We start from the raw sequence: 19500 nt of genomic DNA, 5'->3' as shown, positions 1-19500 counted from the left end.
CTGTGCCAAGTATTCATGAATCCCGTGGAAGACATGCTGGATCACACCAAAGGGGACTCTCACCAGGATTCTGGTGTCAGGCATGTGTGCAGGCATCACACCACTATGTGGGCAGCACCCAGGGTCAGCCATGAAACAGACGTTGCAACATGGAATCAATTAGCTGTTTAGGTAATAGGCAGCCCCTGCTGGATCATGACCCCCTCTACCACCACCACACCATACACCGCCAACACCTCCAGTCAGCTACGCTTGCCTGCTCAGTTGAATGTCTTCCTTATTGTATGCCTTGCTTGTTTTCTGCCTGTCCAAATAGTTTAAAACCTCCACAAGAGTGAATATCTTTGCAGATTTTGTTAGCTGGTATAACTCAAGTTCCTAGAACAACCCATAATACGGAGTAGACAGACAGACGGTTGGGTCAGTGCGGGGATGATGACTAGGATGATGGACAGATGGAGGAATGGATAACTATGTGTATGGATGGATTGGTCCATGGGCTGGGTAGGTGAATAGGTGGTTCAGTAGGATGGATAGGTTTGTGGGTGCAGGAATGGGTAGATGGATAGATGGGTCAAAGGATGGATAGATGGATGGATCATTTAGAATAGGTAGATGGATAGGTGGGTAGTTGGATAAGTGAATGGATGGATAAATGGAAGATAGATAAGTCGATGGCTCAGTAGTGTAGATAGGCAGGCGGATGGATGGATGATGGATGGATGGATGGATGGATGGGTCAGAGGATGAATGATTAGGTAGATGGATAGATGTATGTGTAGGAAAATGAGTGGGAGGATGGATTGATGGACAAATGGAGTGTAAGGATGCTCATGAGACTTCCATTTTATCCTAACTTTGTGGTTTTCTAGCTGTGTGTCCTTGGGCAGGTTGTGTGTTTTTCTTAAGCTTGAGTTTCCTTATCAGCAAGACGGAACGGTTTCGCCATGGCAGTTAGTAAGTCTGAGGATCAACCAGCACACCCGCGTAGTGTAGGCTTCAAGAACTAAGAGGTGTTGGTTCCATCAAAGTCAAACCCACGGATTCACTTGCTATTTCATTCACAAGGTCAGTCAGTCCACAACAAGGTGGGCTGGGAAACTTTTGAGAGGGAGGAGCTGGCTTTTCCCGGAAAGATGAGTCAGGCTCTGAAAGGCAGTGGAGCAGCACCCGGGCCGGGTGGGATGACTTGAGTAGGCACGGGAGGTACAGATGCGGATGCTGTGCAGAAGCAGGCAGGCCACTTCACAGAGGACAACCTGCCATGCGTAGCGCAGGCCTTCCGTCCCAGAGAACAGGGGAGACTGGGTGACCACCAGCTCTCTGCAAACAGGTGTCTGTGTGGCAGTCCCATTTCAACACCACGTGCTGAGCACACACCGTGCAGCCTGTACTAGTCTGGCACTTAGACACAAAGACAGGTAGCTAGAGGGTCGCCTTCGGGGCATGGGTTTGCTAGCTTTGTCTCCCTCTCTGGGAAACAAGGTCCCTATCTACTGTTCCAACCTCATTGCCCAGCCCCTCCTGCCTTATTTTGTTGCTCTGGTTACCTGGGTGCCTTTTTCATTTCTCACCCATGTTGCCTCCTGCAGGACCTTTGCACATGCTGCTCTGATGCCCCAGTGTCTCCCTCTTCTCCCACCCTCACTTCTTCTTTTCCAGAAAGAAATTTTAAACACACTTTTCTTACAGTGAAGAGCAAACGAGGCTGTGAAGGCAAGAAACAATATTGAAAATATATTTAAATAGACAACAATTATTTTTAAAAGTTAGACCTTATGTCCTATTTCTGTTTGGAAGACTAAGCGATATTGTGTCTCTTAGTAAGTATGCTGGAAAAACACTGTAGTTTTAACTTCTTTTCTTTGATTTTCAAAATGGTATTGGAGTACCCGGGGCCTCCCACTTGTTGGGCAAGCACTAGCCCACTGAGCTACATACCAGCCCCATAACGGGAATTAGTAGCTATTGCTGTGGTGGTCTCCAAATGTCCTATTCTTGGGGAAGCCTTTCTGGGGTTCCCAAATAGGATCAGACTCTCCCACCATGCGTCAGCCTTTCTTATGGCTAGTGGGACTGCCCACACGAACTGAGAATTGAGTGATAACATATAGATATGAGCGTGTCTATTTTCCAAGACTGGACAGTAACGCTGTGTGGCCAGGAGCCAGGCCTATGTGCCCCAGCCACCGGCCCACAGTGTGCAGCTCTGAGACACCTTAGGTAGCACTGATTGACTGCAGCTCACACGGAAGTAGGGGACACTCAGACCCACCAGCCCCTGCTGAGCATGGAAGGGAGCAGCTTCCTGGGAGAGAGGCTGCGTGGGTGAAACGGAGAAAGGGGACAAAAGTCCAGGAAGAGGTGATAATGAACTGGGCACTGTCGGGTGAGTAGGAGCTTTAGAGAAAGAGTGGGGACTCAAGGAGAAGGAGGAGGGCATTCCCATGAGGGTGTGGAGGTAGATATTTAGAGATCATCTTCTCCGGAAGCCTCTGGCCACGTCAGAGGCTGGAGGAGATGACGGGAGCCAGAAAATGGCAGCCCCGCGTCTCACTGTAGAATTCCATGGGACTCTTCATCAACCGGGTCCCTGGAGGCATCTATTATTATTTCCCCCAGGACATGAATTGACCTTGGCTCCAGCCAGGCCACCCAAAGTCACAGGGGCTAAACTTCCATGTCATTTTGTAGTGAAGTGCTCATGGGGGCCTTAGCCTCTGGTCCGCTGGCTTCTCCCCACCCCCACCCCACCCAGAGGAGCTGCCGACTCTGTAACTTTCCGTTCAGTCTTCAGTCTTCCTCAGATCTCTCCCCAGGCCTGGCCTGTGAGGAGCCACAGGGTGCAGGGTGGAGGAGAGGTGCTTGCTGGCCTCTCTCTGACTAGAGCAGAGATGGAGAAGAACTGAGAGCTTCCTACCACAAACTCCAAGGCTTACGCTAGCACCACCCGAAGCTACCTCACCTCTCCGAGGTTCATTTCCTCCATGGATTTTCTCTTTCTGGCTGCCCATTGGGCTTTAGTGACCAAAACAAGAAGGGCAAGTGCTCAGAAATTGGCTAGTCAAGAAGTGGCAATTGCTGCCTCGTTGGTTGTACCTCGCCAGTCTAAATGTCCCTCATCCAACACAGCAGTAGCAGGCCATTATAGCCAGAAGGAGAACAGGCTCTTTCTGCTGTCCAGCCTATCATTGGCTTAGCCCTTGGTGCCCCCTAGTGGCCACAAGCAGATCCCGCGGGTTCAATAGCAGATCTGCTTTTTGCCACAGCCCCAAGGAGCTCCGGAATCCTCCTCTTGCACCTGAAAGATATCAGTCAACAAAGCTGGCGGTGATTCCCAGTTTCTCCCGAAGGCAATCTTCTCCTCATGCGGAACAAGGGGTGAGCCGCTTCCACTGTGCTTGCTCCCGGAGGCCTGGCTGGGCTAGCAACCCCACCTGGGCACCCTGGGAGGAGGGCCATTTGGTACATATGCCAGAGTTCCCAGCCTGGGACTCACACAGGGAATGAACTCTGCTATGGATTGGTACTGATTTTCTCAACGTCTTACCAAGGAACAGTGCAATCCTCACTTCAAAAGGGTAAGGGGAGGCTCCCAGACACATGGCTTCCCTAGCGACGCCTCCTTCACAGGTGAGAGTCCAAGATTCTCGCTCAAACTCTGCTTACTCTCTGTGGCCCCCACTTTCCAAAAAAGTATCTACCTGACAGCTAGTGGATGTGTCTGGGGAGTTGGAGTTTAGTAAATCACAGATGCTCCCTGTCTGCTGCGGTGACGGAGGTGGGGGTAGGAGTTAGCGTTTAGTCCAGCAACGTTGATGGCTAGGGGAAGGGACTAAGGTGGACACAGAGTTCAAAGCCCTGAGAGCCAGAGAGGCTGCTGGTTCAGGTAGCAGTGTACACTGTGACTCTGGAGGATTGGGTTAGAATACACCCGTGGCCTCCTCCTGTCACACGGGTGAAATGTTTCCAACCCTAGAAGACGGGTGAGGTCTGAAGTCAACAGAGAATCCCCCTTTATTTTTCAGTAGGATCATTAATCCTTGCCAAGAAGATCATGGAAGGCAGCGACTTCTCATAAATCATCACCAGGAAGGGACAGTTAAACTTGATCCTTTGTGGGGTCTCCATGGGCAGGGTCTGGACTCCGGAGCCCGCAGCCCCTTCCATGCCCTTCTCGTCCATCTTCAGCTCAGCCTTGTGCACAGCCTGTGGAACCAAGAGACGGTCAGTAGCCGTCGAGCCTCTCGGGGACTATAGTGGGCAAAGGTGGGAAGCTGAGAGAGGGAGCATAGTCAACAGGATGGTGTTACATGGAAGCGAGGGAAAGGGGAGATGCAATGGGGCTTGCTGCTTTCCTTGAATTTCAGGAGCTCACCAACAAGGAGTGAGGAGGCAGAAATGGCTGTGAAATCCTATCTCCGCCTGTGTGATCCTACTCAGAGGGCAGGATTCTCCCACAATCCCCTGCCACAGCTCCCTCCTAGAATGACTTGCCCCCTCCCTTTACTATACTTAGCACCCTCCTATTCCCGGACCTGGACCTCCTACACTGGCCCCACCCCTCCCTCAGATGGGCACGCCCCATAAGTAGAGATGTGGCTGAGAGATAGCATAGGCTCATGTATTTGAACACTCAGTTCCCCAGTTAAGGGCACTGCTTGGAAAAGTTCACCAAGTATAACCTTGCTAGAGGAAGTAGGCCACTTGGGATGGATTTTGAGAGTTTAGAGTCTCACCCCACTTCCTGTTCTCATCCTGTACTTCCTGTATGTAGATGAAGCGTGGTGGACTAGCTTCTGCTCTGGCTGCCTGTTATCACGCCTCCCCTCTTAAGGTCTGTCCCTCTGGATCCACAGACCATAATAGACTCCTCTCTTAGTTGCCTTTGGCCATGGTGCTTTATCACAGCAGCAGAAACATTAGTAATGCACCCCATTTCCTGTTTCTGAAATCTTGCTTTTCTTATGCTATTTGAAGCCCCAAACTGGGTTGCTAAATATATAAAATATCTAGTTAAGTTTTCATTCATGACAATGGTTATGTTCAAGTAAGAATATGCTCCCATGCAGTATTCTTATTCTACAAAACAAATTATGCACTACATCTCTGAAATTCAAATTTAACTGAGAGCCCTTATAGTGTGTCTGTTAAGTCTGAAGACCCCTTCTACATGGTAACCTTTTCCTGTCTTGGTAAGCAGATTGTGACCTTGCCGCAGACCGTGGCCACTGCCTGTCTGTCTCTATGGTGCACCTTCCTCGATCTCAGAAGCATGTGAAGCCTTAGAGAACTGGGTCAGGTCAGCCTCAAACTGGTTATGGGTCTAATAAATGTCCCAGCATTTGATCACTATGCAGAGCATTAAATCAACTTCCAGTATAGAATGCGTAATTGCCTGTTCTAGTTTTAGAGACTGGAATCAGAGACTGAGGGGTGGTTTGCCTGGGATCACAGGGCTGTCTGCCCTGAGGGTGGCTCTGGTCAAGGCTGCATGAAGACTCCTGTGTGGGAGGGGACAGTAGTGCAGCCAGGTGGCTTACCTCTCCCACTTTCAGGCTGCGATGAGATGAGATCCTTGTGAGGTCACCATGCTCCTCAAAGATTTTGCTGATGCCCAGGCGAGAGAGAACCTTCTTCATGTTGTAAGTAGAAGAGACATGGAGCTTGGGTACCCACAAATCTACCACTCTGTGGGGTAGAGAAGGACAAGGGTGAATGGAAGGACTCTATGATCATTCAGGGTAGGTTCCAGGAAAAGATGGTCAAGGAGACCTTTACCCTCTCAGCATTGAGGCTCACGGGTCTTTCTGTCCTTGGAATGAGAAAGGCTCCACTCTGGGACTGGACATCTCACACTTACTGACTATGCCCTGCTTCCTGCCCAGCCTGCTCCATAGCACTCATCTTCTGGAAACATCCCCAGGCTCCTGCCCCAAGCTCCTGACCTCTCTGTAAGGCGTTTGCATGTGCTGCCGCCTGAGTCAGTTTAGACCCCTGCAAGCCTGTGGCTAGGGACAGCAAAGCCTAACACTTGGAGTCAGTCAGAGCTGAGTTCAAGTCCACTCTGCTTCTAGAGGCCCCATAACTGGGGAAAAGAATCTTGGTCTTCTGAGCCATGCACATGAGGAGGACTGCACCTGGCTTGGGCCCCTTCTCCACCTTTACTTCTGGCTTGTACAGAATCCCACTGTCTGTAACCAGATACTGATAATTCCCAAATCTGCCTTTCTGATTACTTATTTGTTCAACAAATAAGTTTTTAAGCACCTACTATATACGTGATGAACAGGACAGGAAAAGCCCTTGCCCTTGCCCTGTGTGCCAGCTGGGAAGATGGAGAATGGAATCAACACTAAGGAAAGCACAGTGTGGGCATTCACAAGTACTGGTAGTGTTCAAAGAAGCAGTAAATATGAAGGAAAAAGAAAACAGATCAACTGTGGGATTCAAATAAAAGGTTTGGGCCAACCCTGAATGGAGTTGGGCCAGCTGGATTTTCTCCCTGAATCAGTAGGGAGCCGTGGCAGAATTTGAGCAGAGTAGCCTTAAGGTTTGAAAGGATGACTCTGCTGTTCTGCTTGGGATACACTCTTGGCGTTTGATGCTGGGGACAGGCATGGTTGCCAGATAACAGACCAGAGCCTCAGAGATGGAGAAAAGGAGTCCCAAAGGGCTCCAATGTGAGGCCAATGGAGCTTCCTAAGGCCTGCAGAGGAGTTGGGAAAAACTGATCAAGCATTAACCAATGGGTCAAGCTGGACTTAATGGAGTGGGGAGCTGCTTCAGAGACAGGTTGGCCTGAGCAGATGTAGGGAGCCCTTCTGAGCACATGGAGATTAAGATCCCAGTAGATGTCCAGGGACATTCAGGGTGAGTCAAAAGGGAAAGGGCTCTGGCAATTGTGGGGAAGGGAATTGGGGCTGAGGATAAGAATCTTGTTGTGGTTGAGAAAGTATTAATGGGCCTGTGGCAGTGGGCAGAGGTAAATCTAGATAGCAAAGAGCATGAAGACTGAGCCCTGTGGCACTGTGCTCTAAGGTAGGGATGGGGGGAAGGGAGTCAGCAAAGGAGAGTGGCCAGCAGAGCTGTGTCACAGGGGAGGGGGTGCCCTGGGAGGAGAGGGTATGGCTGGCTAGTGGGAAAGAAGCACCCAGGTGCTAACTCTGCAACATGCCCCCCTCCCCCCAGTCACCTGGTCCCTGAGAAGAGGAGACTGCAAATGCTTGGTCAAGTGAGTCTAAGGAGGGGTAGGAAGCAGGGAATAGAGGTGAGTGCTTCAGGGCACTCATGGTAGAGGGAACCAAGGGCCTTGAGTAGTGAGCAGAGCCCCTGGAAGGGTTAATAACATCAGGGGTTTCTCTCAGGACAGCACAAGGGATAGGCCCACCAGCGACCAGCACGTGGGCGAGGGGATAGATGACGTATGCCTCTTGTTTGCTGTGGAGAAGCCAAGACTGTGTGCTGTCAGTCAATCTAGCCCTCATGAGGTTGACTGAATGGCAGGAAGTGTAATATCATCCTTTTGTGAGAATGAAAGCATCACATTTGCAGGAAAATGGTTGCGGCTGGAGGTCACGCTAAGTGAAAGAAGCCAGTCTCAGAAAGACACGTATCTAAACCCGTCTAAACCAAGTATGTGATGCATGCCTGTCATCCCAGCACTCAGAAAGCAGAGACAGGGCTAGCCTGGGTTACATGAGACCCTGCTGCAATGAATTGAAAAAGAAAAAGAAGGAAAAAATTTAAATATAAATGTTTGCTCTTTCATGTGGAATTTAGACTTAAATATTATCATGTATATACATGTATGTGTATGCATATATTTGTGACATGGAAGAAGAAAACCAAGATGGACTGAGTTCAAGAGAACAGAAGAGGGACTAAGAGAGAATAACAGGGGAAGGGAAAACAAAATAGCAAGTTTTCTCTCAAACACAGAATCTAGACTTGCACACATATGCACACTCTTAATGTGTGTGTGTGTGTGTGTGTGTGTGTGTGTGTGACAGGATACCAGAAAGGGTACTATTTGGAGAGAGAAGGAGGGGACCAGTGCACACATATGTATATACACACAGATGTATGTATATATGTATATATACACAAAGATTTGTATGTATGTGTATATATAGATATATATGAAAATATCATCATGAAACCCATTTTATTGCATTCAAAAATTAATTTAAAAATTTTAAATGAAACTTTAAAATTAAAACATGGAGAAGCAATATTTTGGATCAAACTTAAAAAATAACCATCTCCAATATCATTCACTTTTTATATAGAATTTATGAATACGAATTTTAAACTTGAAAAAAAACATTGAACCTCAGGTTGATGAAAATGGATGGCCTCCAATCCATTCATAAAGTGAGGCAGGGAACTGAGGGCATGCACAGACCATGAAGCTAATGGATAGGAAGGTAGAGGACCCTTGACACTAACTGATGGGAAGGTGGCAGACTCTTGACCCTAACTGATGGGAAGATAGAGGACCCTTGATGCTGACTTATGGGTAGGTAGTGGACTCTTGACACTAACTGATGGGAAGGTAGTGGACCCTTGATGCTAATTGATGGAAAGGTAGTGGACCATTGACGCTAACTGATGGGAGAGTAGTGGACCCTTGATGCTAACAGATGGGAAGGTAGTGGACTTTTGGCGCTAACTGATGGGAGGGTAGTGGACCCTCGGTGCTGATAGGAAGGTAGTGGACCCTTGGCGCTAACTGATGGGAAGGTAGATATTTTAAAATCCCAGAAACTTGTGGCTCTCAAAGAGGAAAACCTAAGTTTTTGCTCTGGAACTCTGGGCAGCAGGCTTCAAACTATATGAAGAATAACTCAGTGCGCAAGCCAGGCTGGAGGACTCTGGTGCCTGAATTCCAAATATGTTCAACACTCCTTGAAATCAGGAGTGTTGGTGAGAGGGGTTAGGCATGCATGTGTTGAAGTGATCCTTACTCTTAGAAAAGGGTGTAACCCTTCAGCCTCTCCTAGACCTTCCATGGTAGGGAGGAGCTTCAATGATCAGCCAGTCTCCTCCTCTTCTACCTCCTCCTCCTCTACCTTCTCCTCTGTCTCCTCTTTATCCTCCTCCTCCATTGCCCAATAAAGGAAGATGAAGATTTCTAGGCTTGACTCCCTGTCTGTACTTCAAAAATAACTTCATGACTACCTGCCAGTTCAAATGTGCTTGGAAAGTGGGGACACTGGCCCATTGTGTGTGTCCTGATGAAATAAAATGTTCCCTTTAGCAGATGTGGACAAGTCCACCACCCTGAAAAGAGATGGGAGTCTCTGATAGAAGAGGCAGACATTACTGGTGGTGGCTACTCCAGGCCCCAAAGGGGCTGCGACATAGATGCATCTTTGCTGAGAGGGTCCCCTTGTCATCCCATGTGTCCATCACTCCCCTTCCTTAGTTCAGCCTTGCAGCTGAACTTTAAACACCACGCCCTCTGTGAAATGCTCCCTGACTGCCGCCCTCCAGCAAGACTCTTTCCTACACTCCCACAACTTCAGTGCATCAACCTCGAAGAGCCAGTGTCTCACCAACTCTTGGATTTAGTCCCAGCCTCCTGCACATATTAAGAGAGCCCCAATGAGGGCCTGGCCGTGCACTAAGGAAAGAAGAAACGAAGAGAGTGGGAGAGAAGAGAGGAAGAAGCAAGAGTCTCTGTGGACCAGACTCAGACTTTACCTTTTCGCGAGCAGGCTTTTCCATTTGGCAAAAATGTCTGCCTGCAAGCTCTTCTCTAGTATCTTCATTTTGCCACTGTCGGGAAGGACGAAGGTGGCTGTGATGTTTCCTCGGTAGGGCATTTCCACGATGGTGCTGGAGAGCTGGCTGTCATAGGCTACGTCATACAAGCCCCTTCGGAACATCATGGGTACCTTCACAGCCTTGTCTTTGTCTATGAAGAACTCTTCCTTTTTGGTTTCTTTTGGATCGAATTCATACTGCCACCTGGCTTAGAATCGAGGACAGGCAAAATGGCACAAGTATACAGAAGAAAAGGAGGGGACCAGACCCAACTGATCCCTGGCCACCATCCACATGCGCTCAGAGGGAAGTGATGGGATGTCAGGGAGGGGTTTCTGAAGTCCTTCTGCAAGCCTGGAAGACCTCTGTAGGATAGACACAGGCCAAGGGACCCAACTGAAAGAGCATGGGCTAAAGTTACAGAGCTGTGAGGGGCACAGCACATTACTCTAAATCCAGGCACCCCTGAGGCTGAGACAGCCATAGCTTGTATCTCAACAGAGCCTGGATGGCAGTTCTGGGGTTATTTGATTTCCTGAAAGTGAAAATGCTTAAGTCAGTGTTCTGAAGCCAGTCTTCTGGGGGTGTGGTGAGAAAGCCACGAGCCAGTGTGCTGTGGGGCTCTGCTGCAGATCTCTGCCTGCACTCTTCCACTGCATCTGTCTGTTTGTGTGTGTGTGCGCGCACGTACATGTGCATGTGCGTGTGTGCATGTGCATGTGCATGCGTGTGTGCATGGATATGAGTGTGTGTGCATGCACGTGTGCGTGTGCATGTGTACACGTGTATGTGTGTGAGTGTGTGTGCATGTGTGTGTATGTGTGTGTGCCCGCGTGTGTGTGTATGTGTGTGTGTGTGTGTGTGTGTGTGTGTGTGTGTGTGTGTGTAGAGGTTTGAGGTTAAAGCTGTGCATTCTCCTCTGTTGTCCTTCAAATTATTTTTCAGTCAAAACTCACTGAGCCAGAAGTTAACTGATTGGCTAGACTGGCCAGAGAGCTCTTGTCTCCTTCTCCCTACTCCAGGGGCTAAGGTTATAGATATGTACCAACTTGCCTGGATTTTTTATTATTTATTTATTTATTGGTTTTTCAAAACAGGGTTTTTCTGTAGCTTTGGAGCCTGTCCTGTGTTGTAACTAGCTCTTGTAGACCAGGCTGGCCTTGAACTCATAGAGATCCGCCTGCCTCTGCCTCCCAAGTGCTGGGATTAAAGGTGTGCACTACCAATGCCTGGCCTGGATTTTAATATATATGCTGGGAACTGAACTCAGGTCCTTCCTTATACTTGAAAAACTGGGCATTTCTGCACTGAAGTCATCTCCTCAGCATCCCTCTACTTTATCTAGAGCGTGCCACGCATTGCATATAAACTCACGGCTGTATCATTTCAAAACTGCTCTTCTCAGAGCTTTGAGGGTCAGTTCCCTGGGTCCTGATCCAGGCTTCACATCTCTGGAAGGATGACCTTGATCAGGTGTCTTGATCTCCCTGGACTTGAGTCCTTAGCTTGCAGAGCAAAGATATTGACAGGCAGGGCAAAGGGCCGCTGGGGACTTGGAAGGAGGAGGCAGCTGAGCTGCTGTGACATTGAGTTTTGGGTGGACACTCATCCCAGCTGAGCTGCTGTTCCACTGCTGCCCCTAACAGTGACCTGGAGCTATCCCAAATTCTCCTTAGCCCTGTCTGGTTTGGGAAGACTGGCTTCAGGTGGCCATGGACACTTCTCTTTCCCTCTGGAGAGACATTGCTCTCCAGTGGAATGTGAGGGCCATATCTGGGACCAAGTTGCCGAGTCAAGTGATGGCCTTGCCTGGGCTGAGGAGTTTTAGCCTCTGATTTTCTTTTCTTTTTTCTTTATTTCTCTACTTTGTAAACCCCATGTGTGTGTGTATGTGTGTGTGTGTGGGGGGGTGTGGGTGTGTGTTATGTGAGTTCAGATATTGGAAAGCACTCTTCCCTCTTCTCTTTTCAGCCTTTCCCTTACACTTAGGGAGTCTCTGAAGACTGATAATGGGATGAGGGTATCAAACAAAATGGCCACTGCCACCACTGCCATCACCACTGCCATTGTCACCACCACTGCCATCATCACCACCACTGCCATTGTCACCACCACTGCCATCATCACCACCACTGCCATCACCACCACTGCCATCACCACTGCCATTGTCACCACCACTGCCATCACCACCACCACTGCCATCATCACCACTGCCATCACCACTGCCATTGTCACCACCACTGCCATCACCACCACTGCCATCATCACCGCCACGGCCATCACTCTGTCCCCGCAGTGACTTCTCATTGTGGAGCAGAATGCATAGCTCTAGGCCCTAGAGAAGTGGGTTCCAGTTCTGAATGACTAGTTTTGGAACTTGGAGTAAATAATCTCTCTCTCTCTCTCTCTCTCTCTCTCTCCCTCTCTCTCTCTCTCTCTCTCTCTCTCTCTCTCTCTCTCTCTCTTTCTCTCTGTCTCTGTCTCTTTATGTGTCTGTCTGTCTGTGTCCAATTTTCACTTTTTTCTGTCATCTAAAAAGCAGAGACTCCAACTTCTAAGTCAAAACATGTGAGGGCAACCAGTCACAATGAAGACATACACCACACACACACACACACACACACACACACACACACACACACACGGGTTATGTATCTTGGAGTTGGAGCTCACTTTAGGGCTAGAGCAGGCAGAGTCCTGGCTTGTTACTGACGCCAGGATGCAGACTCACAGAGCGAGCAAAGGATGGGATCAAGCTTCTAACCAGAGTCCCTCCACACACCCCTAGCATCGACACGGCCTTACCTCGAAAGTAAATATAGTTTGCAAGAAGCATCACTGTGCCTGGGTCTATGCTTTTGACCAGGTTGTTGATGATGTTGTGGGTTTTCCTACTGATATAGCTGTTGATTTCCCTCTGAGTAGAGTCCAAGTCCTGGAAGCTAGTGAGCACCATGTCCGCGTCGTACACGGTATTAGCCAGTCTCAGGAACCTCTTCTGAGGCTTCAGCTTCCGGTCCATAAACAGGGCATTGCCCAGGTTTATCTTTACGTCCTGCGTCTCTCTGTTGAGCTTGTGGAGGAGGTAGTGGAAACCCAAGTGCATGTCCTTTTCCGCCATCTCCTGCAAGTGGAAGCCCTCCTTGATTTCCTCCAGTGTGGAATTCTGGGCCCCTAGAGTCAGCATGGAGAAGGCAGTAGACATGCTCAAGGGAGAGAAGAAGATGTTCTCTTGAGGGCTTTTGGCAGCCAGTTTCTGGAGTAGCTGGAAGCCAAATTCCATGTTGTGCTTACCAAGTTTTCGGGCATCTTTCTTGCCCCTCCACTCTTGGACCCTGATTGGAGACCCATAGGTATCTAGAGCATCTCTGTCCTGCAGGAGCCCTTTCACATCAAGAAGGCCTGCCAGAAACAGGCCCAGGCCCAGCATGAGGTTCATTGTCCTTGGAGATTATCCTGTTGGGCAATAGGGCTGAGGTTAACATGAGAACACAACCCCATGGCTCCTGTCTTAGCCACTAGGAAGACTAGTGGGAGAAGACAGTGGCTGCGGAGTGCTGAACACCGTTGTGAGTGCTTTGAGAGTCTTGATACCTAATCTTTGTCATCTTCCCAGGGACTAGAAATTATTGTCCCCATGTCCTAAGTGAGAGGCCTGAGTATAGATCACCATTCTCAATTAATTTTTTCGTATTTATTTACTTATTGTTCTGAGCACACGCACACATGTACACACGCAGCTACACACATGGCACAACACATATTTGACTATCAGAGGACAGTTTGCAGGAGCTGGCTCCCTCTTTCCATCATGTGATCTTTGAACTCAAAAGCTAAGTCATCAGGCTTGGTAAGCAGTGCTTTTATAGATAGGCTAAGCCATCTTGCTAGCCCGCCACTCTTGCTTTTCAGCCCTTCTCTCTTATCTTTGTGTGTGTGAATGTGTACATGTGATGCACATGACAATGAAGACAGGTGTGTGTGTTTGTGTATGTGTGTGTGAGTGTGTGTGTGTGTGTGTGTGTGTGTGTGTGTGTGTGTGTGTGTGTGTGTGAGAGAGAGAGAGAGAGAGAGAGAGAGAGGAGAGTAAGAGAGAAAATTCATGTGTCTGAGTGTAGGCACATGTATCCCATGGTAGATATGTGACAACCTTGGGTGTCAGTCCTTGCTCTCCACCGAGATTTCTTGTTGCTCACTGCTACCCAGGCTAAACTGGCTGGCCCAAGAGCTTCTGGGGATTCTCCTATCTCTGACCGGCATTTTGCCATAGGAGCACTAAGATCAAAGATACTTGTTACTGTTCCTTCTTTATGTGGGTCTTCATGCTTGTATGGCAAGTGATTTACCCACAGAGCCATCTTCCCAGCCCCTCCTTTATCTTAAGATAGCAATGTCTCAGCATCCTTGAGGACACTCTACTCTCCACAGTGACAGTACGCTAGAGTGTGGATAGAGAAAATACCAGCACAACCCTTCATCCTTTTGCTACAACTGGTTCATGAGTAAGAGTTGGTTCCTTCCAGCAGAGATCTTTCTGGTGAGAAAGAGGAGATGTGACCTTCATAGTGGCACTGGCCATCATCAGGATCTGCTGCAACTAGGTCCTAGGACCTGGCACCAGGTGTGGTCTTTCAGGTGACAGATGTTGGCATAGCACATGTACCCAGAGTTCCCCAGACCCCGGGTCTTCCTGTAGAGAAGGCACTGTGGGTGTAACCTTCAGCATGGTAGAGAGGTTTGGGAGAGTTTGTGGCACAGTATTGGAAAATTCAAGAAAGCACTGCCTGATGTTTTGAATCTGGAATGTTCTCCTTGGGCTGATAATTTGAGTATCATCCTCAGCTGGTGGCCCTGTTTGGGGAGGCTCTGTTTGGGGAGATTTTGTAACCTTGAACTTGATGTTACCACTAGTGGGTGAGTGGATGGGCCTTCCAACCCATCTCTGCCCTATTACTCTCTGCTTTTCCTTCCTTTCTCCCTCCCTCCCTCCCTTTCTTTATTTTTTCTTTCTCTTCCTTCTTCCGCCCCCCCCTCTCTTCTTTCTTTTTTGAAACAGGGTTTCTCTGTGTAGTCCTGACTGTCCTAGAACTCAAACTGTAGACCAAGCTGGCCTTGAACTCAGAGATCCACCTGCCTCTGCCTACCCAGTGCTAAGATTAAAGGCATGAGCCACCATGCCCAGCTGTTCTCTGCTTTCTTATCTCACAAGATCTGAGCAACCTTCTCCTTGGGCTCCCGTGACCATGAATTCCCCTATGCTTTTTCCTCCATGACGGATTGAAACTGTGAACCAAAATCAACCTTCCAGCCAGTATTTTCTCATAGCAACAAGAAGCATCATAGCAACCAGAAGCATCATAACAACAAGAAACATAACTGGTTGGTTATCCAAGTACTCATTCTTATCTTAGTTGCCTACCCCTCTCTGGAAGACTACCTGCACCCCAGGGACCAGGTTTTTGTCTGAACCCTAACGGAGAATCTGATGGAAGCAATCTCAACTCCCCTACTGTGAGTGGCTTAGGAGACAGTGCCAAATCAATCAGGGCAAGTACAGAGAGGGCATCTGTACTGACCTGAGAACCCAGTTGTCCACTGAGAGTGAATCTCAGAGCTGTTTGCTGCTATATTTTGGTATGTTCTGTTTTCTACGAGACCAAGTTTCTTCAAACACCTTAATCTCACAAGAATTCCATTTGGCAATGATTAAAATTAATTTGTATTAATGAGGGGCTGGGTATAAATAGATTATGGTAGGGAAATTATAGAGTCCTTAAAGAGGTTCAGAAATTTGAATTGAAATGAAAGAAAATAGGACTCATCCGGGTGGTGGTTGCACACATCTTTAGCCCTAGCACTCTGGAGACCAAGATAGACTGATCTCGGAGTTCAAGGCTAGTCTAGTCTATAGAGCGAGTTCCAGGGCAGCCAGGCCTACACAGACAAAAAGAAAACAAAACAGAAAAAGGAACTAGGACTGAGCTCAGCATTCATGTCATGGGCTGGGCTGTTGACACGGGCACTCAGGATTAAACTTGAGGCTTGTGTTCCTCAAAGCAGACAGCCACCCTGTGTCATTTCCCAGTGCTGAGAAGTAGAAAAGTCAAGACATGTCACTCACACAGCCGACAGAAAGTTCTCAAGAGAGATTCTGCCAACCAACTTGGGAGTCAGGGCCACGGGCGAGCTGGCAGGAGCTGGGTGCGAGTCAGAGCAGGCAGGCCAGAGAGCCAGCCCAAGAAGGCAGCTGCTGGCTACTTGCTCTGCCCCAGAAGCAACTCCCCGCAGTTCCTGCTCTCAGCCAGGCGCTCTGTCGAGCTCTGGGCCAAGCCCCGAAAGGCTCTCTATGCTGCCAGGTTCCAGCAGTGATGACAGGCAAGGGAATCACACACCTGGATGAGAGGCCTCCCTCCCCTACCCATGAATCCTGTTAGCCCTTGAGACATCAGCGTCCTCCTGTGCTAAATAGTGCTGGTGTAGGGGCCATAGTTTGGTCTCTTCCCCACTCAATGCTATTGCCCAACAGCTGCCCCACCCCTCAGGACACAACCACACACTGACCACACCTCCCACCTCTACAAGCCTGTGACACTGCCACTATGATCCCCTTAGGCCTCCTGCCTTTCCCTGCCCAGCCTTACCTTTGACCTTTTTCTCCAAAGCAGCCCACACTAGTCCCAAGTTTGCCATCTCTATCCACAGGCTCTAAACTGACCCAAATTGGTCAGATGGGTGAGATGCCTAAGTAGGCTACTTTTTATTCTGGCAATTAAAATAGTAGGGCAACTGGTTATTTCCCAATATATTGATTGGCCAGCTCTCTTGAGTAACAATTTGTTGGGTTGTAGGCTGGAATGTGTGTGAGGTTCTCTCTGTGTCTGTGTTTATATGAATGTGTGCTTGTTGCTCAAAATAAATCACAAATATAGGAATAAAAGCAAGAAAAAGAAGGCAGACACTGAAGCCCGTGGGACACACAAGAGACAGGAAAAGCCAACTATAATTTTGATTTGCTAATCATTCACATTCCACATTATTTGGGAAAACAAGTTTTTCTTCCTATGAATAAATTTACTTCCCACTGGTCCCCAGCCATAGAGGAAAAACCACTGGGGAAAGTTACACCACTGGCTTCAAACCTGCATGTATCCCATACTTGGTGGTCGGTACTCAGGCTCGGCCATGGGCACCGTTCCTACCTCCTCCCACAAAGTCATGAGGAAATGCAATGGCAGACATATTAATTTTTCCCGGATGATATACACCTTTAATCCTAACACTTGGAAAGCTGGGAGGCAAGGAATTCCAAGTGTGAGGCCAGCCTGGGCGACATTGGAAGACTTTATCAAGTGTGTGTGTTTACACATGTTTGTGTATAAATGAATATATAACCCCCCCCCCCGTTTGGTATCCTGGTGGTCTCAGTTTCTGTGTATAAAATGATATGGCGCTACCTGCGACCTCCCCACATCCTCCTGCAGGCTTCATGTCATCTCACATTGCCGACAGTTCCTACACAGTGCCTGCTCTCTGGGCATCCTTGTCACACTGGCTGGTTTCAGCAATGCAACGAGAGAAGAGGAAGTTTGTGTATTCACTGCTGGAGTAAATACTGTCTGAGAACATTTGTTGTTCATGGTTGGTCAGATCTGCGGGTGTCGAGCCAACTGTGGTACTAATGGGTTTGCAAATGGCTCTCCTAGTTAAGAGGGGATGGCTGGAGAAACCGGTCAGGACCAGAACACATGGGCTACTCAGGGCAGGGTTTTGGAACCACTCACTTTGGAAGAGAGTCTCACACCGACTCACCTCTCCCCTGACACTGTGCCATCCCATTCCTTGAGGAAGCTAGCTGGCCTGCTAGTCCTTCTCCAATCAGAGATACCAGCTCATGTGGCTCCTTCTGGCAAGTTCTCACCCACGATATCTTGAGCTTTAAGCAACCGCAGAGTTCCCTGCTCTGTGGAGACATCACATTTGGCTGCCTATACCAAGCACCTCCTTTCCATGCCCAGAGGATCCTTTGAGGCCCCAGGTGTCCTCGAATCCTTCCTGGAGATTTTAGTCTGCAGCACTTGGGTCTGTCCAGTGCTCTCCCCAGAGCTGAGAGACTCAAAGGATCCTTCCCAAAGATGTACCAAAGTCCCCCAGAGAGGCCCAGTAAGACGTCCTGGACACACTCTAGGGCCCACTGATACTGTTTTAAGATAAAATTGCCTGTAGGCATTAATAATGAAATGATTGTTTTTCAAAGCAAATTTAGAGTTTAAATGGAAAGACTTTTTTTTTCCAACTGCCAGAGAGAAACCCCACAAGAGAACTCTCATGCCCACTGCAATGTGCTTAGTCCTTTCTGGAGAACAGAGCCTGGAATGACGCCACTTATTAATTTGTCCTGTAGAATTTGTTTTCACTCTTTTAAAACACAGTTGTTGTTGAGTGCTGAATGTAATAATATCCAGTTGTAATTCCAACACTCAGGAGGCCAAGGCAGGGGGTGGACAGCTCTAGGCTAGCCTGGGCTACATATAAAGACTGTGTGTGTGTGTGTGTGTGTGTGTGAGAGAGAGAGAGAGAGAGAGAGAGAGAGAGAGAGAGAGAGAGAGAGAGAGAGAGAGGTAAGTAAGCAAGGAGGAGTGTTTCATTTTCTCCAAGAACTTGGAGATTGATGGAAGTTGCCTGTCTCACTCAGTTGCCTTAGCTCCTTAGCTCAGGTCAAACAGAGCCACCAAGACTAACCGGAGCCAATCAGTATAAGGAGGGCTCTGGGTAGGAGGGCTGCCTTGCCTCTGAAGATCTCACCCCACACTCACACACCGTTCTCTTCTAGAAAATTCACAGAAGTAGATAATCATGGAAATGAACGGTGTTTCCACTGTACCTGTCCAGCACTCCTCCAGGACTGCTCTCACACACACTAGAAATCCTCTAGAACTTTCTTCTAATACACACGGGCTAGAGAGGACAATTCCCCTCAGCCTCTCACCCCTGGAGCCTGATGAGGAATAGACTATCTTTCCAATCTTTCCAGGAGTTGCATACTCACAGTGCATCCAAGCGTCATCCACAGGGCCAAAGGGACCTGCCTGATTTGCTTTATTGTTTATACCTCCAGGGCCCCCTGAAGAGGCAGAGTGTCACCAGTTGAAGCAGCTGGCCGAGGGTCAGTCAATGGGCTTCCAGGAGCAGTGGTCACACCACTTACTCTGAAGGATCCTCCTCATCTCCTGAGCCTAGCCACAGCGTGATATTGCAGACCACGCCCACTGGGCGGGAGCTACCTTAGCGCCGACCACTCATATCTTTTGCAACCTTTCAGTTTCTCAATCACTGGAGATTGGGAGAGTCAACAGGTGGATCTGCTTTTGCTATTGACATTGAAGAAGTCAATCCCCAAATCACTGTAAAGGTTGAGAGCTGTGTGGTTAGGGGGTCATCTTTGGCCTTTACTTTTTTATTTTGCTATGTTTCATGTTAGTAGTCAACTCTGATCCTTTGGAGGCATGGTCAGAGGATAGATGAACAGATAATCACATCCATTATCCCTATTGGGGTAACAGGAATCAAACACCTCAGTTGATCTTGACTGTCAACTTGATGGAACTTAGAATCACCATGAAGATAAATCTGTGTAGGGTGTTTGTATTAGATTAACTCAGGTGAGAAGATGCACCCTGTACGTGGACAGTAGCCTTTGGTGAACTGGGGTCCTAGATTGGGTAAAAATGA

General features: G+C 48.5%; 1 protein-coding gene across 2 annotated transcripts; it reads right to left on the bottom strand.

Moving 5' to 3' along the window:
• Window positions 1–3999: 3999 nt before the first annotated feature.
• On the bottom strand, window positions 4000–18961 carry Serpina12 (serpin family A member 12). 2 transcript variants are annotated; one of them, XM_038337789.1, is made up of 5 exons: window positions 18818–18961; window positions 12577–13227; window positions 9709–9979; window positions 5544–5691; window positions 4000–4209 (listed from the first exon to the last, which is right to left on the bottom strand). In XM_038337789.1, exons 2-5 carry the CDS (start codon window positions 13208–13210, stop codon window positions 4018–4020), a joined length of 1245 nt encoding a protein of 414 aa, XP_038193717.1. In that variant the 5' UTR covers window positions 13211–13227; window positions 18818–18961; the 3' UTR covers window positions 4000–4017. The 2 variants fall into 2 exon arrangements, with proteins under 2 accessions (XP_038193717.1, XP_038193719.1); XM_038337791.1 differs by having other exon boundaries at window positions 18881–18958.
• Window positions 18962–19500: the final 539 nt, after the last annotated feature.

This window comes from Arvicola amphibius, chromosome 7 (genome assembly GCF_903992535.2).
Source record: "Arvicola amphibius chromosome 7, mArvAmp1.2, whole genome shotgun sequence".
Classification (NCBI taxonomy): domain Eukaryota; kingdom Metazoa; phylum Chordata; class Mammalia; order Rodentia; family Cricetidae; genus Arvicola; species Arvicola amphibius.
Note: the sequence above shows the minus strand (reverse complement) of the source record. Positions and strands in the feature narration are given on the sequence as shown.

Excerpts from the sequence above, each read along its gene's own strand:
- Serpina12 (XM_038337789.1), bottom strand. The coding sequence starts at position 13,210 with ATGAACCTCATGCTGGGCCTGGGCCTGTTTCTGGCAGGCCTTCTTGAT. Across the intron at positions 9,980-12,576 it reads AAACTATATTTACTTTCGAG|CCAGGTGGCAGTATGAATTC; the intron begins GTAAGGCCGTGT and ends CTCGATTCTAAG. Across the intron at positions 5,692-9,708 it reads AAAAGCCTGCTCGCGAAAAG|AGTGGTAGATTTGTGGGTAC; the intron begins GTAAAGTCTGAG and ends TCTACCCCACAG.